The sequence below is a fragment of the Oncorhynchus kisutch genome, linkage group LG20, assembly GCF_002021735.2.
Source record: "Oncorhynchus kisutch isolate 150728-3 linkage group LG20, Okis_V2, whole genome shotgun sequence".
Taxonomy (NCBI): Eukaryota; Metazoa; Chordata; class Actinopteri; order Salmoniformes; family Salmonidae; genus Oncorhynchus; species Oncorhynchus kisutch.
This window is the reverse complement of record NC_034193.2, coordinates 24,471,594-24,498,407: the sequence shown is the minus strand read 5'-3', so window position 1 is coordinate 24,498,407 and position 26,814 is coordinate 24,471,594. Positions and strand designations below refer to the sequence as shown.

General features: G+C 42.2%; 1 protein-coding gene across 2 annotated transcripts in view; it reads left to right on the top strand.

Annotated features, from left to right (window-relative positions):
* LOC109876862 (BRCA1 DNA repair associated) overlaps positions 1-26,814 on the top strand; it is a 48,438-nt gene that overhangs the window by 9,098 nt on the left and 12,526 nt on the right. Inside the window, exons 10-18 of one of the 2 annotated variants that reach the window (XM_020469223.2) lie at positions 2,031-2,163; positions 2,387-2,456; positions 4,500-4,627; positions 7,924-8,168; positions 8,334-8,421; positions 16,241-16,318; positions 16,495-16,535; positions 16,782-16,865; positions 18,244-18,301. In XM_020469223.2, coding sequence (XP_020324812.1) covers positions 2,031-2,163; positions 2,387-2,456; positions 4,500-4,627; positions 7,924-8,168; positions 8,334-8,421; positions 16,241-16,318; positions 16,495-16,535; positions 16,782-16,865; positions 18,244-18,301 — 925 coding nt within the window. The remainder of the gene's footprint in view (positions 1-2,030; positions 2,164-2,386; positions 2,457-4,499; positions 4,628-7,923; positions 8,169-8,333; positions 8,422-16,240; positions 16,319-16,494; positions 16,536-16,781; positions 16,866-18,243; positions 18,302-26,814) is intronic. The other variant, XM_020469224.2, reaches the window with a different exon arrangement.

The following is a 26,814-nucleotide window of genomic DNA, read 5'->3' as shown; positions in this document are numbered from 1 at the left end:
TAGCGGATAGGAGTTTATTCACAGCTGTACAGCCAGTTGAGGATTGGGTCTCTCTGACAAGTGTGTGTCTGTGTCTACGAGCGTCCAATGCACACTTGCCTGTGTGCGTGTGTTTGGCTATTTTTACATGCTGACTACCTACAGTATATGTTACTCTGATAGAAAATAATCTCGTACATCACACCTCTTGGCATCCATAGAGGATTTACTCACCAGTAGTCATTCTGCGTCTGTATGGCCAGTGAGTAATGAGGTTAGCCAAAGCCCTGACACATCTAAGGGGCATGGCTGCAAGCCTTTTGGGGCTGGGTGTCTTCCATATCTGCCCTGAACCATTGAACCCTTGGTCTTCCCCTCAGACATATGACTACACCCCAACTTTCTCTCTCTGTTTCTTTATCTCCATCTCTGTGTGTGTGTGTGTTCTCCCTCACTTTTTTTAACCTCTTGGTCTGTCTCGTTCTGTCTTCCTCATCTCCATCCTTCTGTCTCTCTACCTCTTTTTGATGAAGTGTTCAGCGCTTCAAGCAGGTTTCTGCTGCCAACTCCAGTAATGCTGCATGGCAGAAAATCCATCTTTAATGTTTGGTTCTGTCACCACCAGTCGAATGACATGCCTAGCGCCATCCTCTCCTAGTTGGTGGATGTTTTCTGTTGTAGAATTTTGTCACACACACACTATATATACAGAAGTATGTGGACACCCCTTCAAATTAGTGGATTTGGTTATTTCAGCCACACCCGTTGCTGACAAGTGTATAAAATCAAGCACACCGCAATACAATCTCAATAGACAAACCTTGGCAGTAGAATGGCCTTACTGAAGAGCTCAGTGACTTTTTCAACGTGGCACCATCATAGGATGCCACCTTTCCAACAAGTCAGTTCGTCAAATTTCTGCCCTGCTAGAGCTGCCCAAGTCAACTGTAAGTGCTGTTATTGTGAAGTGTAAATGCCTAAGAGCAACAACGGCTCAGCCACAAAGTGGTAGGCCATACAAGCTCACAGACTAGTGCTAGCACGTAAAAATCGTCTTTCCGTGGTTGCAACACTCACTACAGAGTTCCAAACTTCCTCTGGAAGCAACGTCAGCACAATAACGGTTAGTCGGGAGCTTCATGAATTGGGTTTCCATGGCTGAGCAGCTGCACACAAGCCTAAGATCATCATGCACCATGCCAAGCGTCGGCTGGTGTGGTGTAAAGTTCGTCACCATTGGACTCTGGAGCAGTTGAAACGCGTTCTCTGGAGTGATCAATCACTCTTCACCATCTGGCAGTCCGACGGACAAATCTGGGTTTGGCAGATGCCAGGAGAATGCTACCTGCCTGACTGCATAGTGCAAACAGTAAAGTTTTAGTGCTGGAGGAATAATGGTCTGGGGATGTTTTTCATGGTTTTGGCTAGGCCCCTTAGTTCCAGTGAAGGGAAGCCTTAATGCTACAGCATACAATGACATTCTACACAATTCTGTGCTTCCAACTATGTGGCAACAGTTTGGGGAAGCCCCTTTTCTGTTTCAACATGATAATGCCCCAGTGCACAAAGCGAGGACCATACAGAAATGGTTTGTCGGTGTGGAAGAACTTGACTGACATGAACAGACCCAGGACCTCAACCCCATCGAACACCTCTGGGATGAATTGGAATGCCGACCATGAGCCAGGCCTAATTGCCCAACATCAGTGCCCGACCTCACTAATGCTCTTGTGGCTGAATGGAAGCAAGTCCCCACAGCAATGTTCCAACATCTAGTGGAAAGCCTTCCCAGAAGATTGGAGGCTGTTATAGCAGCACAAGGGGACCAACTCCATATTAATGCCCATGATTTTGGAATAAGATGTTCGACGAGCAAGTGTCCCCATACTTTTTTGTCATGTAGTGTACGTACGCAAATACACACTAAGCAGGCGCTCCACCAATTTTATCAGACATTTTCTCCCTTTCAATTGCTGTATATATTTTCTCATTCTGCTTCCCTCATCTAATAGTTATGTGTCTCTCTCTTGCTCTCCCTTTCTCTCCTTCAGCAAAAGGTTGCGATGCAGGAGGAGCTGCGGAGGCTGGAGAGAATGATGGCGTTGGTGTCTGAAGCGCTCCAGGAGAAGGAGGAGGAGGAGCCCACTGGGGCCAAAGCGCTGCTTCAACCAGACAGGTCCACAGGTACAGAACTGGGCTTTGTTCAGGAGGGTGCAACATAACCGACCGATCAGATAGAAATGTATTGTACAGAAGACGGAATTGTCTGTCGTGTAGAATAGGGGATGGTTTCAGTTCAGTATACCTTTTTTAAGAAATATGAGCGTGGACTGGTTGACATTATTGTTTGAAAGCTGTCTGCTTTCGAATGGCAGCTGACCTGAATTTGTTGGTTTTGTTTGTTTAGTCTCCTCAGGCCTTGATCTCCAGGCGAACCTGCCGTGTGGCCAGGGCACCAGGAAGAGATCTGCCAGCAGGTGAGCAAAGCCAGAGGTTAACGAGGCACCACACATTAACAACAGACTTCATGAAATTATGAACGCTTCAACGCTTTCACTACACAATCACTTTGATAACCTGGTGCTGTTGGTTAGGTTTTGCTTACTACTTCATAAAATATGTGTGAGCTATTGAAAAATATAAATGTCATCGCAAAGTAGCACAAATTAAGGCTGTGCAATTAGGAAAATCCTAATTTGGGCATTTTTAATTGAAAACAGGGTCGTCCCCCACCGAGTTTAGAATGTAGGAAATCGCACTTAGATGATAAGTTCACTTTTTATTCACAGTATGAGAGGGGAGCACTTATTGCCAGCTGCTTACTTATGAGCCATCACCACAACAGCAAGTTATCTGAATCTGCGACTTATTGAGGCGCGACTTATGGAGGGGGGTGGGTGTCGCTGGCTGCAACCTTCGGGCAGTATATGCTCATTTCAACCAGAGTGGGGCCCTAGATCAGCTTCACAGCCATTTTCAGGGCATGAATTTCATCCTCAACATACCAATAATTTTAAGTGTTTGCCATGTAATTGCTCTTTCCCTCAACCTGTGACTAAGGGGAAAGAAAGTTAGCTCGTGTTAGCTAGTATCTTTGATTTAGCTAGCTCAGCGTCTGCCTGATGCAGTTTTTTGGATAGAGGGTGATGCATCTCGGAGGACAGGCGGATAATCTCCCTAATGAAGCTGGAATCTGCTTATGCTGCGTAGAATCAAAAAGTAATTAGCAGCTGCATCTTATTTGTCATTTGGAGCACTTAGAGGGAAACTTGGGTTGCCACGGTAATTTATCTCTCCCGCTTGACTGCATCTCCCTATCTCTCCCTCCTTACTCATCTCCAGGGTTCTAAGTGCTGTCCTCTGGGGGAGGGAGAGAGCAGGGCCGGCTCCAGGCATAAGCAACATAAGCAATCGCTTAGGGCCCCCGGCCGCTAGGGGGCCCCAGACTCAATAAAAGCTTTTTTTTGCGGAACTTAGTCAGGGTCTCACTTACTCAAAATGTAGTTTTGTCTCAGCAGTTTTTCTCTTATGACAGTCACTCAATTAGCCATGTCAGCTAGCAATTTTTTGATTGCCAAGTTAGTCTAGCCAGCTATTTAAACTTGCAGTAATCATGGCCACATCCTGGCCAGGCATGTGCCCAGGGGCCCTGACCTCCAGGCGGCTCCCATTGATTTTGTTAGTCACTCTAACTCCGATATCATTAACATGGCATAAGTCTTGGCAAAATAGGTAGAATTGCAGGAAATTAGCTGTATAATATGAAAAAAATGTCTGCCCCATGGCAAAATGAGTAGAATTTCATGAAATTTGTTATAAAATTTCTAACCTTCTCTCCGCCCCTGGCAAAATTTGTAGAATTGCATAAAGCTTGCTTTAAAATGGAAACATTTACTCTACTCCCCATGGCAAAATGTGTAGAATTGCAGCACATTTACTTTAGATCGTACAAGAGGGGGGCCACTAAAATGTTTTTCCCGCAGGTTGGGGGCCTCCTCAACCAAATCTCATTTCACTTCACTAAAAGACGCAGGCCGGCCCTAAAAGAGGGACGAGGGGGAAAAAGAGGAGAGCCTGGGATCATATGAGACAAGTTTTGCTGGCCTCTATTCTACTGTGCATGTCTGGAGACATTGGTGAAATTGTAAGGAATGGGTTGCAATGACGTTTTGGACGTCTTTTACCTGGGACCTCTATCATCTAGCCACTGGTCATTAAAATACAGAAGTTCTGTCAAGTTGCTGCATTACCTTATCCTGATCAAAATGTCCCTGAGTAAGTTTCTATTGCATATTTTTTGATTCACCAAACCGAGAACAAGGGAAGCAATTGCATCTTGCTTCACTAGGTTATATTCAATTTTTAATCACAAGGTTTAACCTTTTAGTCATAACTGTCAACCACAATTTTATTAATTAAATGTATATCTGTCAATGTCTCTTCCTTGTGGTTCTTTGCCGTGGCTGCTCTTTCCCAAAAACGTTCCACATAGTCTGAGGTTCTCTCTTCTTCTCCCCTAGGGAAGGTGCCCAAAACATTGGGGGAAATGCAGCCTCACCTCCCCCTGGTCTTGGAGACAGTGAGGGCCTTGGGCCCACCCCCACCACGCCCTGCCGCACCAAACATGAGGGACCTGGAGGGACTGGAGGTAAGTCCACGGATCCAGTGGCTACTACAATGGCATTGAACTAATAAGATCAAAAATAATTTTGGAGGTCTGAGGCCCCCCCCCAATTTTCTTTTTTTTCCCCAATGAGTTTTGAGAAGGAGTCGAGAAAATACAGAGTCAAAAGCCATAGTAGTATAGAGAATACCCCTCTCTGTTTTAATCTGAGAGTGTTTGTGTGTTGCCATGAAGTTGCATCAAATCATTTGTCGCGTACACAGTTACACAGTTTTGTAGATTTTATCGCAGGTGCAGCGAAATGCTTATGTTTAGGGATACATGATATATTGGTGAACGTATCAAGTTTAACGCCGATGTGCAAAACCAATGTCAAAGCTGACGTGCATACCTATATAACGTGTTATTTGACACGCCAAATAGTGTGTTGACACACAAGACCCAACGGCGTTTCATAGCCCGGTCAACTGCCCTGTACCCTCCACAGCAACCCGCCCAAGCCCCCACCATTTCTCCTTCACCCATATCCAGATAGCTGATGTTCTGAAAGAGCTGCAAATTCTGGACCCCTACAAATCAGCCGGGCTAGACAATCTGGACCCTCTCTTTTTTTATTTATTATTATCTGCCAAAATTGTTGCAACCCCTATTACTAGCCTGTTCAACTTATCTTTCGTATCGTCTGAGATTCCCAAAGATTGGAAAGCTGCTGCGGTCATCCCCCTCTTCAAAGGGGGAGACACTCTAGACCCAAACTGCTACAGACCTATATCTATCCTACCCTGCATCTCTAAGGTCTTTGAAAGCCAAGTTAACAAACAGATTACTGACCATTTTGAATCACATCGTACCTTCTCCGCTATGCAATCTGGTTTTCGAGCTGGTCATGGGTGCACCTCAGCCACGCTCAAAGTCCTTAACGATATCATAACCGCCATCAATAAGAGACATTACTGTGCAGCTGTATTCATCGACCTGGCCAAGGCTTTCGACTCTGTCAATCACCACATTCTTATTGGCAGACTCAACAGCCTTGGTTTCTCAAATGATTGCCTCGCCTGGTTCACCAACTACTTCTCTGATAGAGCTTAGTGTGTCAAATCGGAGGGCATGTTGTCCGGACCTCTGGCAGTCTATGGGGGTGCCACAGGGTTAAATTCTCGGGCCGACTCTCTTCTCTGTATACATCAATGATGTCGCTCTTGCTGCTGGTGATTCTCTAATCCACCTCTACGCAGACGACACCATTCTGTATACTTCTGGCCCTTCTTTGGACACTGTGTTCACTAACCTCCAGACGAGCTTCAATGCCATACAAATCTCCTTCCGTGGCCTCCAACTGCTCTTAAAAGCAAGTAAAACTAAATGCATGCTATTCAACCGATCACTGTCCGCACCTGCTCGCCCGTCCAGCATCACTACTCTGGACGGCTCTCACTTAGAAGACGTGGACAACTACAAATACCTAGGTGTCTGGTTAGACTGTAAACTCTCCTTCCAGACTCACATTAAGCTTCTCCAATCAAAAATTACATCTAGAATCGGCTTCCTATTTCGCAACAAAGCTTCCTTCACTCATGATGCCAAACATACCCTCGTAAAACTGACCATCCTACCGATCCTTGACTTCGACGATGTCATCTATAAAATAGCCTCCAACACTCTACTCAGCAAACTGGATGTAGTCTATCACAGTGCCATCCGTTTTGTCACCAAATCCCCATATACTACCCACCACTGCGACGTGTAGGCTCTCGTTGGCTGGCCCTCGCTTCATACTCGTCGCCAAACCCACAGGCTACAGGTTATCTTCAAGTCTCTGCTTGGTAGGGCGGGGCTTTACCAAGCAATCTCAGCTCGCTGGTCACTATAGAAGCACCCACTCGTAGCACACGCTCCAGCAGGTGTATCTCACTGGTCACCCCCAAAGCCAATTCCTCCTTTGGTCGCCTTTCCTTCCAGTTCTCTGCTGCCACTGACTGGAACGAACTTTAAAAATCACTGAAGCTGGAGATTCCCATCTCCCTCACTAGCTTTAAGAACCAGCTGTCAGAGCAGCTCACAGATCACTGCACCTGTTCATAGCCCATCTGTATACAGCCCATCTATCTACCTCACTCCCATACTGTATTTATTTACTTTGCTCCTTTTGCACCACAGTATCTCTACTTGCACATCCATCTTTTGCACATCTACCATTCCAGTGTTTAATTGCCATATTGTAATTACTTAGCCACCATGGCCTATTTATTGCCTTAACTCCCTTATTTGACCTTATTATTTGCACTCACTGTATATATACTTTGTTTTCTTTTTTTCTACTGTATTATTGACTGTATGTTTTGTTCATTCCATGTGTAACTCTGTTGTATGTGTCGAACTGCTATGCTTTATCTTGGCCAGGTCGCAGTTGCAAATGAGAACTTGTTCTCAACTAGCTTACCTGGTTAAATGAAGGTAAAATAAACCAAACCAAACCCGGACGACGCCAAACCCGGACGACGCTGGGCTAATTGTGCGCCCCCCTATGGGACTCCCAATCACAGCTGGATGTGATCCAGCCTGGATTTGGACCAGGGACTGTAGGGATGCCTCTTGCACTGAGATGCAGTAACTTAGACTGCTGCGTTCATGTGGGTGTTAACTATTTAACTGTAGTAGAATGCTTAAAAGGATGCAAACAGTTTTAAATATGGGGTATCAGTATAGTTAAGGTTTTTTTTGCAAGGAAAATGTTGGATATTGGTATCAGACAAAAATGTCATATCTGTGCATCACTAGTGAACATTTTGAAGTGGGGACAACAGACTGGAATAGGGAGAGATTGACTATGTCCCATAAACACACCAGCCAGCTGGTCTGCACATGCTCTGATGATGAGATTTGGGATGCCATCTGGGCTGGCAGCCTTACGAGGGTTAACGCACTTGAACTCCTTACTCACGTCGGCCATGGAGATCGGGAGCACATAGTCCTCGTGAGCGGCGGGAGCCCACGTCGGCGGCTAGGTGTTGTTTTTCCTGGAAGCGGGCGAAGTAGGTGTTTAGCTTGTCCGGGAGTGAGGCAACGGTGTCCGTGACATGGCTGGCTTTCCCTTTATAATCCGTGATTGTCTGGAGTCCCTGCCACATGCAGGGACTCTTGTGTCTGAGCCGTTGAATTGCGACTCTACTTTGTCCCTGTACTGTCGTTGCCTTACGGAGGACATAGCTAGTCTGTTTTATACACGTCCATAGTAGTATTACATGTTTGTTAGTTCACGGTTTTGATTGATTAGTGTTATTTTGTAGTATATGAATGTATTTGCGTGTCTATGTCAGCAGGGCGGCTTGGCAGACAGTCAGGACGGAGCCTAAGGAGCAGCATGAGAGCGAGGCCCAACCAGGTGTCGCCAGTGGTCAGAGTGCACAGCGGGACCAATGCTCCCTCAGCTGGGCTGGAGGTCCAGGATACCCCGGTGGTCATCCAGCATGCAAACACACACCCATCAACACACACTGCACTGCGGGAACCTGCTGGGGTAAAGTTGGTGCTGGTAGCATCAGGACTCAGTGCACCTGAACAGGTAAATGTTTCTGTGACACATCCAGGTGTTTAATGTGTGATAATACTTGATGTTATTAGGTTTTAATATAACTTTAATCTACCTTCTAAGATGCTGGTTGTACTTCTGTGGCACTTGAGTCTCGAGTTTGCTTACTGAGGACAGATTTTTCCACTTTCTCTCCAGTCGATGGTGAAAAAGTTTGCCAAGAGGATGGGAGGCAGTGTGTGTTCACAAGTGACGTCCGAGACCACCCATGTCATCATGAACACAGGTTAGTGTGGGGTGACCTTTCACTACAGAAAATTAAAGAAGTATTTATTTTTGGACTAATTCGGGTAGGTCCAGGACGTGAATTTCACGGCAGCATGGCCTTTGATTCCCGCTTGTGTGTCCATAATGCCCCCCCCCTCCAAAAAACCATGCCTTGTGGCCAATGTGCCCTTCGGCTGAATACAATCATTATAATTCCCTTCCCCCTGCTACCAATCGCCGTGCTCTGAAGCACCTCTCACTCACATGGCTTTCTCAGATCTCAATTCTTCTTAGCCAATGCCGGTCACGTGATCAGCTCCTTCTCACAGCCCTCACAGCTCCGAAGTACAAGTGAAGACCGATTCAACGGTGTGCGTCCTTCTTGTCGAATTCCGGGGCACCCTTTGAAGAACTGTCTACATTTATCTCTCCTCAGCCAACAAGACAAGAAATGAACGGCATAATCACTGGCCTATGTCAATCTACTGTTCCCCCATAGAAAAGGTTACCTATTCTATTGCTCAGCTTGTCGTTCTGTGCGAGAAATAAATATTTATCTTGAGGCGGCTTGAAATTAAGGGCATCTGGTTGTCCCGGAGACGATAGAAAAAAAAAAATTATTGCACAGTTCAAGAAATGAACGGCATAATCACTGGCCTATGTCAATCTACTGTTCCCCCATAGAAAAGGTTACCTATTCTATTGCTCAGCTTGTTGTTCTGTGTGAGAAATAAATATTTATCTCGAGGCGGCTTGAAATTAAGGGTATCTAGTCGTCCCGGAGACAATAGAAAAAAAAATGTCTTGCACAGTTCAAAACAGATTCTGGGACAGTTGTGGGATGGTAGATCCCAAATTCATTCAACCACTGTAAATCCAAAATAAATGTAAAAAAGCAATGAGGCTGATGCAACAGATCAGAACGTTTAGCTTCAAATTTTGATAAAATTATTATAATAACCGCAGAAATACGCTCACGGCATTAATAATTACCTCAACATTTCAATGGTCGGTTTTTGGCTAGACTACTTTGAAACAAGATTAGGTAGACATGCCTTATAAAATGACAAACAATTAAGTTTGGTTGAAGGGTTTCAAAATGCTGATTGCCTCAACTCCGATTCCAATGGGCGGTGCATAGCAGGCACTGTCATTTCTCTCCTATGTGAATGAGCCGTGCTTTAAGTATGCCGACAGAATCAAGCCTTTTAGACCTTAACGTTTGTCCTTCATTACATTTATCAAACACGACTGGCGTTTCGCCTATATTTATGTAATCAAACGTCTAATTAAAGTTGGCTACATTTTCAGGCATCTCCATTTCAGCATTGGTGTAGACATGAGAAGCTGTAAGCTAATTCGCATATCACCTACACTTTGACATGTATGCAAATTATTTATGTACATTTTATGCTAAATACATTTTCAATATTATTCTAAAAGCACTTTTGAAAGGGGGGGGATCCGAGCTTTCCACTGCGACTACATTTATTTCGCAACTCATTAAACCGGAGTGTATATAATAGCATGGTTTTGTGGCATTTAGCGCTCAGTGCCTTGGTGGAGGCCACGGCTGAATGTAACAGGGATCAGTTGTAAAAGGTAGGCCTACATATGTTCCGCTGTATTTATGCATCCTTGTCTGAGTGCCAGTGGACAGTTTCCTTAACAATACTTCTTGATTATATTGTAAGTGTACAACACCGGGAGGACAAAGGATCTATTGTATAGCCTTCACAATACACATTAGGCCTATAAGCTTTTTATTTTTTTACTTTTATTTAACTAGGCAAGTCAGTTAAGAACAAATTCTTACTTTCAATAATGGCCTAGGAACACTGGGTTACCTGCCTTGTTCAGGGGCAGAACGACTAGTGGTTACTAGTCCAACGCTCTAACCACTAGGCTACCTGCCGCCCCGGCAGTATCATCAGTATCGGTATCTGTAAATGTCAAGTTTTAGCCAGTATGTACTAGCTACAGTGCCTTCAGAAAGTATTCACACCCCTGGACATTTTCAACATTTTGTTGTTACATCCTACATTTAAAATGGATTTAAATGTAGAATTTGTGTGACTGGTCTACACACAATACCCCATAATGTCGAAGTGGAATTTTGGACACACTTATTCATTCAAGGGCTTTTCTTTATTTTGGACTATTTTCTACATTTTAGAATAATAGTGAAGACATCAAAACTATGAAATAAGACATGGGATCATGTAATAAAACAAAGTGTTAAACAAATGAATATATATTATAGATTCTACAAAGTAGCCACGACCCTTTGCCTTGACAGCTTTGTGCATGCTTGGCATTCTCTCAGCCAGCTTCACCTGGAATGCTTTTCCAAGTCTTGGAGTACCCACATATGCTAAGCACTTGTTGGCTGCTTTTCTTTCACTCTGTGGTCCAACTCATCCAAACCATCTCAATTGGTTTGAGGTTCGGTGATTGTGGAGGACACACTTACTCTTTTCATAGTTTTGATTCACTATTATGCTACAATGTAGAAAATAGTAAAAATGAAGAAAAACCCTTGAATGCAGTGTGTCCAAACTTTTGACTGGTACGGTATGTTCTTATAAGTTAATTGTCTTGCGTCAATAAGTATTCAACCCCTTTTGCTATGGCAAGCCTAAATAAGATCAGGAGTAAAAATGTGCTTAACAAGTCGCATGACAAGTTGCATGGACTCACTCTGTGTGCAATAATAGTGTTTAACAGGATTTTTGAATGATTACCTCATCTCTGTACCCCACACATACAATTATCTGTAAGGTCGAGCAGTGAATTTCAAACACAGATTAAACCACAAAGACCAGGGAGGTTTTCCAATGCCTCGCAAAGGGCATCAATTGGTAGATGGGTAAAAACAACAACGATAAGCCATTGAATAGTCCTTTGAGCACGGTGAAGTTATTAATTACACTTTGGATGATTTATCAATATACCCAGTCACTACAAAGATGCATGCGTCCTTCCTAACTCAGTTGCCGGAGAAGAAGGAAACCACTCAGGGATTTCACAGAGGCAAATGGTGACTTTAAAACAGTTTAACGGCTGTGATAGAAAACTGAGGATGGATCAACTACATAGTAGTTACTCCACCTAAATGACACCTAAATGACACAGTGAAAAGGAAGTTTGAACAGAATAAAAATATTCCAAAACATGCATCCGGTTTACAATAAGGCACAAGTAGTACTGCAAAACATGTGGCAATGAAATTAACTTTATGTTCTGAATAAAAAGCGTTATATTTAAAACTGTTCATTTTAATGGATTTTATAGGAGAAACTGAGGGTGGATCAAAAACGTTGTAATTACTTCACAATACTAACCTAATTGACAGAGTACAAAGAAGGAAGCCTGTATAGAAAAAAACTAATATTCCAAAACATGCATCCTGTTTGCACTAAAGAAAATATTGCAAAAAATGTGGCAAAGCAATTCTGTTTTTGTCCTGAATACAAAGTGTTATATTAGCTGAAAATAGAATGCATTCCTGAGTACGACTTTCCATATTCTCAAGCGTAGTGGTGGCTGCATCATCTTATAGTTATGCTTGTAATTTGTTAAGGACTGGGGAGTTTTTCAGGATAAAAAAGAAACGGAATGGAGCTAAGGACAGGCAAAATCCTAGAGGAAAACCTGGTTCGGTCTGCTTTCCACCAGATACTGGGTGATGAATTCACCTTTCAGCAGGACAATAACCTAAAACACAAGGCCAAATCTACACTGGTGTTGCTTACCAAGAAGACATAAAATGTTCCTGAGTGGCTGAGTTAGTTGACTTATATCTACTTGAAAATCTATGACAACCAATTGGTTGTCTAGCAATGATCATCAACCAACTTGACAGAGCTTGAAGAATTTCGAAAATAATAAATGGGTAATTCCATTTGGGCAAAGTTATTTGAGACTTACCCAGAAAGACTCTCAGCTGTAATCGCTGCCAAAAGGTGATTCAAACTTTAATGACTCACGGGTGTGAATACTTTTGTAAATTCAATATTTCTCTTTCGTTTTCAATAAATTTCCAACAATTATCGAAAAGGGTTTCACTTTGTCATTATGGGGTATTGTGTGTAGATGGGTGATTAAAAAAACATATATTTGATCCTTTTTGAATTTTGGCTGTAACACTGCGGAATAAGTCAAGGGGTATGAGTACTTTCTGAAGGCACTTAATTACTTAATCATGCTCAAAGGGATATTCAATGTCTGCTTTTTAAATTTTTACCCATCTACCAATATGTGCCTGTCTTTGCAAGGCATTGGAAAATCTCTGGTCTTTGTGTATGAAATTCACTGCTCGACTGAGGGACCTTACCATTATCTGTGTGTGTGGGGTACAGAGACGAGGCAGTCATTCAAAAATCATGCTAAACACTATCATTGCAGTCTATGCAACTCATTATGAGCAAATATTTACTCCTGAACATATTTAGGCTTGCCATAACAAAGGGGTTGAATACTTATTAACTCAATACATTTCAGCTTTTTCTTTGTTTATTATTTGTAAACATTTTCTAAAAACATCATTCCACTTTGATATTGTGGTGTATTGTGTTTAGGCCAGTGACAAAAAAAAAAAAATCGCAATTTAATCCATTTTAAATTCCAGCAGCAACACAACAAAATGTGGAAAATGTCAAGGGGTGTGAATACTTTTAAGTATCGTGACAATATTGTATCAGTTCTCTGGCAATTCCCATCCCTAACACAAACACACAGCCCTCTATACACATATACATACACACACACACAGACACAGACACACAGTCTTCAAGCCTTAATTGCGTGCTCTGATGGATTCTTTGGATTTCAAAGCCGCCTCCTCCAAAGCACAACATTAGCTGAAGAGTGCGTTAAGGAAGCCACGTTAATGGCAGCCGTTACCCCGGCAACTGCCAAATGAAAGTGTGCAGGTTCTTGATCTTTCGGGGGCAGTGAAAGGTTGAGGAGGAGTAGGAGGAGGAAAGTTTGGGTCTGTGTGCGAGAAAGAGTTATCTCACCATGGTCATTAGACTAAAACAGACGTTTAGAATTCCACACCTAAGTAATATTCATTAGGCACCAAATGGAAGAAAACGGACTGAAACATGGAGGGACTGCCTCTACTTAAGAGACAATTGTTTTTGATTTCTGTTGCAAAATGTTTTGCTACAATGTGCACTAATGGATACAAGCTTGCCCTTGACATGTTGCCCTCAATGTGGTGACTTCTTAGCGGTGCATTCGGAAAGTATTCAGACCCCTTCACATTTTCCACATTTTGTTACGTTACAGCCTTATTCTAAAATGGATTTAAAAAAAATGATAAATGACCATCAGTCTACACACACCACCCCATAATGACAAAGTGAAAACAGGTTTTTAGAAAATTTTGCAAATGTATAAATAATTATTATTAATATTTCTAAACGAAACCTTATTTACATAAGTATTCAGACCCTTTGCTATGAGACCTAAGCTCGAAATTGAGCTCCGGTGCATCCTGTTTCCATTGATCATCCTTGAGATGTTTCTACAATTTGATTGGAGTCCACATGAATTTACCACAATTGATTGGACATGATTTGGAAAGGCACACACCTGTCTATATAAGGTCCCACAGTTGATAGTGTATGTCGGAGCAAAAACAAAGCCAGGAGGTCAAAGGAATTGTCCGTAGAGCTCAGAGACAGGATTGTGTCAAGGCACAGATCTGGGGAAGCGTACCAAAACATTTCTGCAGCATTGAAGGTCCCCAAGAACAGTGGCCTCCATTATTCTTAAATGGTATCAGTTTAGAGCCACTAAGACTCTTCCTAGAGCTGGCCGCCCAGCCAAACTGAGCAATCGGGGGAGAAGGGCCTTTGTCACGGCTGATTTTCTCCTCTTTGTCTGAAGAGGAGGTGTAGCAGGGATCGGACCAAAATGCAGCGTGGTAAGTGTCCATAGTTGTTTTTAATGAATAAACCGAAACACTACAAAACAATAAACTAAACGTGACTAACCAAAACCGTACCGTGTGGTGAAACAAACACCGACACGGAAACATTCACCCACAAAGTACCCACAGAATATGGCTGCCTAAATATGGTTCCCAATCAGAGACAACGATAGACAGCTGCCTCTAATTGAGAACCAATCTAGGCAACCATAGACATACAATATACCTAGAAAGGAAACAGCCCCATAAACATACAAGAAAAAAACACATACATCACCCATGTCACACCCTGACCTAACCAAAATAACAAGGAAAACAAAGAATACTAAGGGCAGGGTGTGACAGCCTTGTTCAGGGAGGTGACAAAGCTCCAGAGTGTCCTTCTGGAAGGTTCTCCTATTTCCACAGAGGAAATAATCTCTGCAGCCCTCCACCAATCAGGCCTTTATGGTAGAGTGGCCAGACGAAAGACACTCCTCAGTAAAAGGCACATGACAGCCCGCTTGAAGTTTGCCAAAAGGCACCTAAAGGACTCTTAACCATGAGAAACCAGATTCTCTGGTCTGATGAAACCGAGATTGAGATCTTTGGCCTGAATGCCAAGCGTCACGTCTTGCGGAAACCTGGCGCCATCCCTACAGGGAAGCATAGTGGTTGCAGCATCATGCTGTGGGGATGTTTTTCAGCGGCAGGGACTGGGAGACGAGTGAGGATCGAGGGAAAGATGAACAGAGAAAAGTACAGCGTGATCCTTGATGACAACCTGCTCCAGAGCGCTCAGAACCTCCAACTGGGGTGAAGGTTCACCTTTCCAACAGGACAACAACCCAACCCCAAGACAACGCAGGAGTGGCTTCGGGGCAAGTCTCTGAACGTCCTTGCGTGGCCCAGCCAGAGGCCGGACTTGAACCTGATCAAACAGGGCTTGAGAGGATCTGCAAAGAAGAATGGGAGAAATCCCCCAAATACAAGTGTGCCAAGCTTCGAGCGTCATACCCAAGAAGACTCGAGGCTGTAATCGCTGACCAAGGTGCTTTGACAAAGTACTGAGTAAAGGGTCTGAATACTTATGGAAATGTGATATTTTGCTTTGTCATTATGGGGCATTGTGTGTAGATTGATGAGGAGAAAAATGCTTTCATCCATTTTAGAATAAGGCTGTAACGTAACAAAATGTGGAAAAAGGTGAAGGTCTCTGAATACTTCCCGAATGCACTGTAGATGGTTGTGGATTGAGACAGACTTAACTGAGGACAAGACTGTTAATGATAGGAAAGTGTGTGTGTGTGTGTGTGTGTGTGTGTGTGTGTGTGTGTGCGGCCAACCACCAGACAGGAAGCTCCAGGCACCATCTCTAAGATCACAGCAGGGCTCTCGCCTACGCACTCATTGCCGTGGGTCAGCTGTCTACTCTGCACTGTCAACAACTGCATGCTTGATATCTAGTGTAACGTCATATTCATAAAGGTGTAACTTTATTACGCAGATTGATGAAGTATCACCGGACTTCCTGACGCTAACCTGGTTGTGGATCACATGCGGTGACGCATTCATTTCCCACAGAATGCTGACTCGTACTCCACTGTGACTGTAAAATACGACTATGGATTTCCGATTGATGCTCTGCGCTACCATTTACTGCTGGTTCTCCCAAGTTCAGTTCATGATCTTACTGTCATTTTGAAAATCTTGTCATCAAATCACAAAACCCCAACATGGCAACAACGTATTTGTGAACAGTGATTTCATTGGGTGAGGTTAAAACAAAGTGTTTTGAGGCCATTTTTATGAAACGCTATGGACGATATTCATTGAAGTTGTGATTTGTGTGTACTATGTGTTCTATGTGTGTGTATTCTCACGTCTACCCTACCTCTTGTTTGTCTGTCCGTCACAGATGGTGATCTGGTGTGTGAGCGCACGCTCAAGTACTTCCTGGGCATCGCAGGCAGGAAGTGGGTGGTGAGCTTCCAGTGTGAGTTCAGAGTTCCGTCACTAATTTGTCCCCTCACCACAGACCGATTTTAGGGAAACCAGTGTTAATGTGAAACCACAGGGAAGAGAAGGTTTCTTACGTAACACAGCTCAAGGAAAATGGGGATCGTTTGTGTTGCCGAATATAAGCATTCTTTTTGTTCCTATACTCCACAGGGATTTCCGAGTGTTTCAAACAAGGGACAGTCTTAAATGAGGTACACACTCTGGTTGCATGTCATATTCCAAGAGTAGATTACAGAATATTCCATGTTTCCCATTGAGTCTCATCTTTTAAACTATTGATGGGCGCAGCTGTTTGTGAAGCATGGACTTTCATTTGTATTTTTCTTGGTAATGTACTGGTATTGTTTTTCCACAATGTCTTGGTCGTAATGACAAATGATACTACCGACTTCCCTATTAAGAATATTTTAACCCTTCGTCGCCCCCAACCCACACAGACGTCATTTGAGGTGCGAGGAGACGTTGTGAACGGACATGATCACCAAGGGCCCATGAGAGCACGGACCACAGGGGACACAAGTGTGAGTTTTACACCTGTTCTGTTACACCTTCACTATTAAACCCCATAATACATCCCAGACCCCATGTCACACCTGCACTATTCCAACCCAAATGTACACCTAGGTATTCTATTACACCTTATTACCCCATATTGCATGTAAACTAATACACCCCCATATTACAAGATGTGTGCAGTCTTTTACTTTTTTAAAAACTTTTTGCTGAACAGATTCTTTGATCTCCAGCACCTGCTTCAAACCACTAGATATGTCACCTTGGAGTACACGCCTAGTCCTGCTTTAAAAAGTCAAACCCATTTTCTAATGGTGCTTTCGTCTCCTTTTGGAGTGGGGCCAGATCTGAAAGCAGCAGCAGAGGAACCTTTGCAACTGAAGAGGAAAATTTGAAATGGCTTGATGTCATGTTGGTATTATTGGCTGCTTTGAGGAGGCCCCTAATTGAATTAACCAGTAATTTCAGGCCTATTTGAGGACCCGATTACAGTCTCTCCACCTTGATGGCTTCAGACAGACTGCCGTGTTCATATTCGCTCGCTGTCGCCAGACGAACAGGACAGACAGTCAAACCGATAAATTGGTATTCTAGGCGTTTGCTGATTGCAAGATGTGAGTGTGGCATGGTGGGTGGGTGGTAGGGAGGTGGGTGAAAGGGAGGGTGTGTGTGTGTGTGTGTGTGTGTTATCATGTCCTTGTTTTAATTCCACCTGAAGGGCATTAGGTGTCTAAATGAGAAATATGTAAGCGAGATGTTTGTTCATCAGACCGCCACCGCGGGCTAACGATCATTATGGATGGAGACTGAGCATTTCTCGGTCAAACAGGTTGGAGCTTTATTTCTAAAAACCGTAACATCCAACCGTATCGTGGATATTAACCTAGGCTTTGATGTGAAATCAGTTTTGTCGCTTTATGGCTTGACTGGCTATAAATAACTTTATTGTTTGGACAAATGTTAACTATTGATAATGAAGTACTTCATGAGATACCCATTTAGAACATACTTTTTTTTTCCATTTATAGGCCTAAATTAACAGTAAACGGTAGAGATGTTCCTGACTGGCGGTGCACTTTGCCAAAAGCATGGCTGTTACCATGGAGAATTCTGTACAGCTTGAGCCTTTTTTTGTCCCCATGTTCTGTTTGACACCACACTGGATTCAAAAGCAGTTAGGGCTTTTGGTTTAATACAGTGTTTTCCCTACCATTGTATAGGCAGGGTGGAACCCCCACCCAACTTTGGCTCGACTGGTTTCAATGGAATGTTATGGTCCCACAGGACCTGGATGTTGCTTTGGGCCTTTGTGCCTCACATGGAGGAAGGTCTTATCTCCTGAATTTACTCAATCTAAACTGAGCTCCTGTCTCTCTCTTTCCCTAGCTGCTGATGAAGGATTACGAGATCTGTTTCCAAGGCCCTTTCACCGATATGACCACTGGTAAGTAACTGCAACGCTGACCAGAAAAGAACCTGCTACAGACCATACTACACACAATCTCACCTCACCAAGAAATGGGCTGAGCATGGAACACTTTTTTAAATTATTTTTTTTAGGTTTGCTTGAATTTTTTCTTTTAGAAAATACCATTGATTTATTTGGTAATGGTGGATGTTTTCATATTTTTGGGGGAAAATGCAGTACTCTCTCTACTCGAACCTTCATTCAAAATAGAAGTCCATTTAAATTAGAAGTATCATCCGTTTCGCCTCGAGCCTTTTGCAGGTGACGGCTAGTCGGCTGAACTTTGGGAATGTTGGCTAATGGAGCAAGAGATATTATGCTGTTTTTAATTTGTGTATAGATATATTTTTTTTAAAGAAAGGATAAAAGTGAGAAGGCAAAAAGGAAGACTACTGGGTGCCAGGAAAAACAAAAGGTGGCCTTCATTTATGGAAAGCCTCCCCAGGGCTCCTGGTAGTACCACTGTCTCTATAGAGACAAGAAAATGAATCCACCTCTGTCTACCCAGTCCCCCTCATTTACCACTGTGAACTGTAGGACTCACAAACTCACTGACACACACACACACTCTGGCATAGAGGACTAGTTCTCTGACGTTGGGAACAGTTTGAAGCCCATTGTTTTGTACCTGTCAATTTATTGAATGGTTAAAAATTGCAATGTGCAGATAGTCTATGGGAGGGATGAGAACTGACTGAAAGTTATGGATGAGTCATAGCTAGAGTTTAACAACCAGCTTGGACCTCAAACCATGCTACATTATAGAAGTTCAAAGAAATACTGTGTTCTTATGTCTTCACCTGAGTGACCAAAGCAAGACTTGACTAGTTAAATAAAGGTTCAATTTTAAAACTTTTATTTATTTTTAAACCCGACAAAATGAAAAGTTAACAAAATATGCATATATTGATAGCGTTTCTATCCACCAAACTAATAGATGTTCTTCAACTAGACCAAAAACAGTCAAAATCCTAGAAAGTCCAAATAGAATCCCAACAAAAAATAGTCCCAATGTTAATGAAAAAGCAAAAATGTGCACCCTTCAAAATGCAGAATTATTTCATCAAATAAAGTTAGTCACACAAAAAAAAAAACAGGAAGGTTGTGGGAGTTCAATGTTAAGGCCTCTTCCAAAACAAAGGAATCCTTTTGTCGTTGACATAACAATCCACAAAAATTTGCAACAAATATAAATTTGAATGGTTAATCTAGACTACTTAAAAGGTTTTCCCATAAGTGTTTAATTAAGTCGAGATTTGGTGACTGACACACACACACACACCCTTTAAACCAACTATGCTCCTTTGAGACCCCTCTTTCAAAGTCACTAAAGAACTTCTTCTAGCCATGGTAGAACCAATAATGGACACTTGGGCACCTTTTATTTTATACATGACCCTAAGCATGATGGGATGTTTTAATTGCTTAATTAACTCAGGAACCACACCTGTGTGGAAGCACCTGCTTTCAATATAATTTGTATCCCTCATTTACTCAAGTGTTTCCTTTTATTTTGCCACTTACCTGAACATTTACAGCAATTCTTTGCCCTTAGGGGTAACTGTGGAGTAAAGTTGGTGCCAAGGGTCTGAAAACATGTAAACATTTTGAAATTGTCATAGGATGTAATCTTTCACTCTTTTTGGAGACTCTTTTTAGTACAGTACCTTCAGAAAGTATTCACACCCCTTGACTCTTTCCACATTTTGTTACATCCTAAATTTAAAATTGATAGATTTTTAAAATTTGTTTTCACTGTCCTACACACAATACCCCAAACTAGAATTTTTGAAATCTTTACAATTTTAATAAAAGATGAAAAGCTGAAATGTCTTGAGTCAATAAGTATTCAACCACTAGAAGGAAACCACTAGATCCAAGAGGAAACATGGTTCAGTTTGCTTTACACCAGACACTGGGAGATGTATTCACCTTTTAGCAGGACAATAACCCAAAACACATGGTCAAATCTATACTGGAGTTTCTTACCAAGAAGACAGTGAATTAAAATCTATGGCAAGATCTGAAAAATGATTGTCTAGCAATGATCAACAACCAATTCAACCAAGCTTGAATACTTTTTTAAATAATAGGGAAATGATGTGCAATCCAGGTGTGGAAACCTCATAGACTTACCCCAAAAGACTCATAGCTGTAATGGCTGCCAAAAGAGCTTCTACAAAGTATTGACTCGGGGGAATGAATACTAATGTAAATTAGATATTTCATGTTCAGTAAATTTGCAAATATTTTTTTTTTTTTCTCATGATGGAGTACAGTGTGTAAATGGGTGAGGAAAAACATATTTAATTCCAAATGGAATTCGGGCTGTAACAAAATGTGACCGACTGGCTCGATTCGGTCTTAGGTAGAAACATTTGAAGCAAGCAAGCAGCACATTTATTTATAAAGCCCTTTTTACATCAGCAGATGTCACAAAGTGTAATACAGAAAACCAGCCTAAAACCACAAACGGCAAGCGATGTAGAAGCACGGTGGCTAGGAAAAACTCCCTAGAAAGGCCGTAACCTAGGAAGAGGAACCAGGCTCTGAGGGGTGGCCAGTCCTCTTCTGGCTGTGCCAGGTGGTGAATATAAGAGTACATGGGCAAATGGTGTTGAAGTTGTTTTTTACATTAGTTAAAAGTAAGAGCTAGAAAATTGTCAATCATACACTACAGTTGAGGAACAATAGGGAAAGTAATTCTGCTTAGAAAGTTAATAAACTGGAGAACTCTTGTTTGTCTACACCCATTCAGCATCGTTCACACCCTCTTTAAGCTTCAGCACCACCCATCTATTTAAGGATTCACATGTGAATCAGGCTATGTACTAAACAACCAAAGATTTCAAGACTAAAGGCTGGTTTATACTACAGGTGTATTTGTAAATTTAATCTGGAGTGCCTGAGTGTGTTCTAGGTGTTGTCAGATTGGCCATTTTGTAAATTCAGAGCGTTTCGCTTTTGGAGCGCACACTGGACGCTCTGGCCAAAAAGTAGGGTTGATCCGAGTGTTCTGACCTGACAATAGCAGTCAAGCACCCTTGCTAACTGGCTAATGTTGGCTAGCTTGCAACCTAATTGCAGATACAAAAGAGAGAACAGCTCACTCTAATCAATTTACTCGCCCTAGCAGAGCTGGTTGGTCTTTTTTGCCAACGTTTACTAACCCCGGCCATATTCAACGGGCGTTGGGCGTTCATAAATTTGTCAGTTATTCTGCGCTCTGGCACACTCAGATGAGAGTGCTATGAAAAAGTTGTTGCAGTGACTTTCTATTGAAATGGACACTTGCATAGTGGAGTCTTAAGTTTTTAATACGCGATACATAAAATTTCAGGATTACCTACACATTGTGGCCAGCTCAAAAAGACAGAAGCGTGCTATATGACCAATCCGAACTCATCTGGCATGTCCAGCCCGCTCATGATCTTGGCTAATCATGGCTAGCGGGAAGGTTGCTGTCTTCCTTAGGCTTAACCAACTAGGCTAACCAACTAACCAACAATTTTATTATCTCCTGTGAAGTAGTGACCCACGACATACGCCTAGTTTCCTGAATCGGGTCACACATCTCAAAATGTAGCTAGCTAGCTAGACTATCTTACCCGTATACATGGATGGACGCTTCTCTCTCTCTGTCATGGATTCCATGGTTGCCCTTCGTTTAAAGATGTAATCCGGAGACTTGTTTTATACATCAGCCTTTGTGTGTTCTCTTTTCGACTTCGTCTGCATATTTGCAATTAAACGCCAGAATTTTCTCCATCTCCTTAGCTATCATACTCAACTCGGTCCTCCAGAAAGTGGAGAGCAACACTTAAGCAGTTCTACTACGTGATATCTTTAAATAAAGCCGCTTTAGAAAGGATTACCTAAACCCTACTGACCAGCTCTCGTTATGGACAGAAGAGTACTACATGGCAGACCAATCCGAACTCCTCTCGCGGCATGTCCAGCCCACTCAATATCTCAGCCAATCATGGCTAGCAGGAAGGTTGCTGTCTTTTTCCGTGGATTAACCAACTAGGCTCGTAATTTAACAATTGTATTTGTATTTACAGATGGCATACAAGCTTGTTATTAAGGCACATGAAAGTTCACATGTTCCAGAAGGTATTACTGCCCAAAAATGCATTTTGATTAAAAAAAAATTAAACATTTACTTTGAAATGGTGCTCCTGTGAAGTAGTGACGCAGAAAGTGGAATAAGTTCAGGGGTATGACTACTTTCTGAAGGCACTGTAGGTAGTTGGAGTTTGAGGTTCAATCTTCTCCCTTCATCACAAATCTGATAAGCGCCAAACACTGATGGAAAGAGACTGTGAAGGTTATCTATATCTTGTCCTCTCTGTCCACTCCGCATTAGAAGAGACACTGTTCGGAAGAGGTAGAGGAGAGTTCATATTCCGTCATGCAATAACATTTCTTCTCCGGATGGATGGATGGATGGATGAAGGTCCTGGGGCATCAAAGTGCTCCTAATGTGTATTTCTGCAGGCTGGAACAATGCAGGCTTGGCTAATGGGTTTGCGCGTGCATTATAGATCAGGGGTTCTCAAGCTTTTGGGGCCTGTGACCCCTTTTCTGATCGCAAATTCATCAGGCACCCCATCATAATCAACTCGGGTGAGATAAAAAAAAAATATATTGCATACAAGGAGTTTTACCATGACTTCGGCAGTGCATGGCCAGACAAACCAATTCTCGGGCCCAGGGAAGGAACATTTTAAAGGCCTGGCTCTTAGCATTAGAAGGAAAAAGTTACTGTTTTCAAGCAAATTTTCTGCAGTTCTACACATTTTGCAATGAGGCAGAGAGAAATACTTGCAGTTTTAAAGCTTAAAGTAACTGCCCACTGTTTCAAGATTTCTATGAATCATGACCAATAATTAATTACATTATGTGGGAAACAGATTTCCATAAAAAAAAATGGTAATTACGCATGTTCAAAATCAGCTTTTCTGTGTTGGAATGGTGTGGGAGTACCCCAACAGAATGATGTGGGCATATACCGGTCATTAAAAATATGAATACAAGTAGACTGCTGATTGGCCAGCTCAATGAGGAAATGACAAGCACTTTTTAAACGGTTGTCTGTTTTGAGTTTGAGGTGTTGTTTTTTTCCTCAAGTTTATGCTTTGGCCACGAACAATGTTCCCTGTAAATGTTTTGGGACACTGAGCAAATATTAGGTCCTGTGAGCGGAAACTTGAACATTCGTATGATTTTTTTTTGTGCATCTTTTGGCGTATGTTTACAGTAGACACTGAGGCTGTACCCTGACAGTTTTAGACAGCCACAATAGTATATTGGCTACTATTTGAGCTTAATGTAGGCCTACCAACAAAACCAATTAAGCAAATCCCATAACATTTTCACATGGAAATAGCTCATGATTTCTATGACATCCTACAGTGGCCTATATGTGGTGTTCAATGCTGGCATACATTGCATGAGACATATATATATATATATATATATATATATATATATATATATATATTACTTGAAATTGATTACTAATAGGGCCAAATAGGTGACTGTAAATTCTATTGTGTTGTGTGATGCAAGAAACCACAAAATAAAAGTCATTATTAATACCATACAGAGAATTAGACAATGTTTTCTACCCCTCTGCCTATGGGCTTATTTGCATATTCAATTCAACACTGACCCTTTTAATTAAGACATAAGATTTTTACCTGACTGGCTTTTCAAAGAAATGTAGCCTACACTTGTTGTGCTCTTGTAGGAAGCAGTAACTCCAAATTGCTGACCTATACCTATCTATAACTGGACTGATAACTTCAAAGAATATCAAAAATGTGCACACGCATAGCTCTGATCTGAAAAGCACATTCACTCTCAGGGGATTTGAAAGACCACTCCTGGGCTATCCTCACCAATATAATTATACTCAGGTGCCTGCCTACAACATAATCACAAACTCAATCTTGAAAAGTTAGGTTTGTTGCATTGAAAAGGGGCTGATATAATGTTGATTGGATCACAGAAGGAAAAAAAAACGTTGCTCTGTATAGTGCAAAGTAATGGGGTGAACTCGGTGACGTTCAATCTCTTTCGTCTCTGCGCGGGCCTGGCATTTCTTCTGCGAGGCAGTCTTGGACGTGCATGGCCGCTCACCCGTGAAGCTTAGAGGGAACATTGGCCACCAATACGACTATAGGATGAGTGAGATTTTCACTGGACAGTTACACTAATTTAAAGTTTAAAAAAAAATATACAAATAATAATTGTAATTGGTGGAGTACTGTGAATGCCAATGTCCCTGTGAGCCTCCCAGGCCCATGTCGAGAACACAAATTGTAGATTCATAATATTACATTGTTTTACTTATTCCAAAATGCTTTAATCTGCTGTTTAAACAGAGGGGTGGATCCCCCCGCAGTACCTCTAGGGGTCCGTGGACCCCACTTTGAGAACGCCTGCTTTAGATTACGTGCTAAATGACTAGTGTCAGCGGGTGTGCGTGCATGCATGCGTTTTTGGCTTTCTTTCACGTGGAGAGGGTACACAACTGGAGTCTGTTCTCGGCAACATGTCTCAACAGGGTCTTCATCTATTATTTACCTTCCTGCTTCCACTGTGTGTATCATATACAATAAGTGCAATCTATATCATCTCTACACCATGTGCATTTACTTGGCTTTCCCCAAATGAGGATTTTCTTGAAGTAGAAAATATCTTTTGTTTGAAAATGTTAAATTTTTTGCGTATTGAATAACAAGGTTGCAAAAGATAATTTATCCGTGACTTACCAGACTGAATAAAAGTTAAGAATGAATAAAACGAGTGCCACTTTGTTGGTGCAGATTTGGTTTTTCACTGGGATATAGAGTGCAATTACAAAGTGCTGTGAACACGAGCCCTGAAAGCAAAGAATCATCAATGCTGCGGTTGGTTTCCTATATGTAGCTTGTTGATTTACACGTTTCTAACCTTGTAATGTTTGGAATTAAGTTTTTCTTCCTGAAGTGAACAAATTCTTGGCTAGATCCACAAAATATATTGTTTTCAGTAAATGTCCCTTCCCCCATGTTTCTTGTCCCTTCCCCCATGTTTCTTGTCCCTTCCCCCATGTTTCTTGTCTAAAGTCTGTCCTGATTCTTAAGCAGCAACATTATACCCTTTTCAAATTATAGTGGCAAACTTTTCACAATGTTTTTTCCAGCCACTACGGTGAATGCGTAACCAGGTTAGCACAGTGAAGGGAAGTACAGCCGGGCTTGTTTGTGTGGACTCGATAATGTGAAAAGGGTACCGAATATAACTCTGCAAAACAAACCACCCAGTAGTTGTCCAGGAGAAGGGCCGGACACCCCATGTATAGCCAAGCAATGTGATGGAAACTCTCTGAACATCACACCACCTGTGGATGAAGACCGACACAAATGAAAAACGAGACAGACTGAAGACATTAACAAAGTGAATAAAGTGATACTTCAAATCAAATGAAAATGTACAGTATATCGTGATATTATGTAGTTATAATACGGACAGTGGAAAATATTGTGATATTACTTTTTGTTCATTTTGTACACCCCAACTCTGATGAGAGCGTGTAAAAAGTGTTCCAATCTTCTCACCATATGATTTCATAACCAGAAATCACCTCTGGTTTTAGGTTGGTTTTGCGATGGTGTAGTCATTCATTGGCCAAAGGAACCTTGGAATAATTTTAGAGGAGGGAATACAGTCTGGTACCTAGCTGTTTTTGGACGTTGAAACTTACCAATGGCAATGTGTAGCCTGTGTCCGAAACACCCTAGTCTTGTCCATTTTGTTCAGCTCCAATGCTTTGACCATGTTCGATCCGCTGTCGGTGGTCATACATACTTGACGTGACTCTTTCAAGCCCCAGGATGAATGTGCCTCCCTCAGCCCAGCTGCAATTATGCCTCCGGTGTGGTCGTCTGGGAAATAAGAGGTCTGAAGGCATTTTAATTTGCAGCTTACAGTTGTCGTCAATGTAATGAATCGTGAGGCTAATGTATGGCTCTGTGGTCCGACTTGACCATAAGTCGGCAGTGGTAGAGAAGAATGCAGGGTTAGGGATTTTGTTGGCAACTCTGCCCCCGACTTTCTGTGTAGAGTTCTGGCAGACGTGTTGTTGAAGTATTTACGGCTCGGCATCTCATATCTTGGGTCTAGAGTTCGAATCAACTTTCTGAAACTGTCTTCCTCCGCAGTTTGAATTGGTTCCATGTCTCTATGTGATACGAAATTGCACTCGTTATCTCATTCCACTTCTTGCTCTTTTTGTCATAGGGAATACCACTAACGAATGATGCCTTGAGTGATAGCTGAGTGCGGGTCTAACTTGAAGATGTCTTGGGAATTGTGCCGGGGGTTTGTTGCACGCATTCTGGTAGATTCTTCACATTCGTGCACATGCAGGGTTTTCAGGTGGTGAAAAAGATTGCTGGTGTTTCCACCTTTTTGGCTAGTGCGTCAACACAATTTAC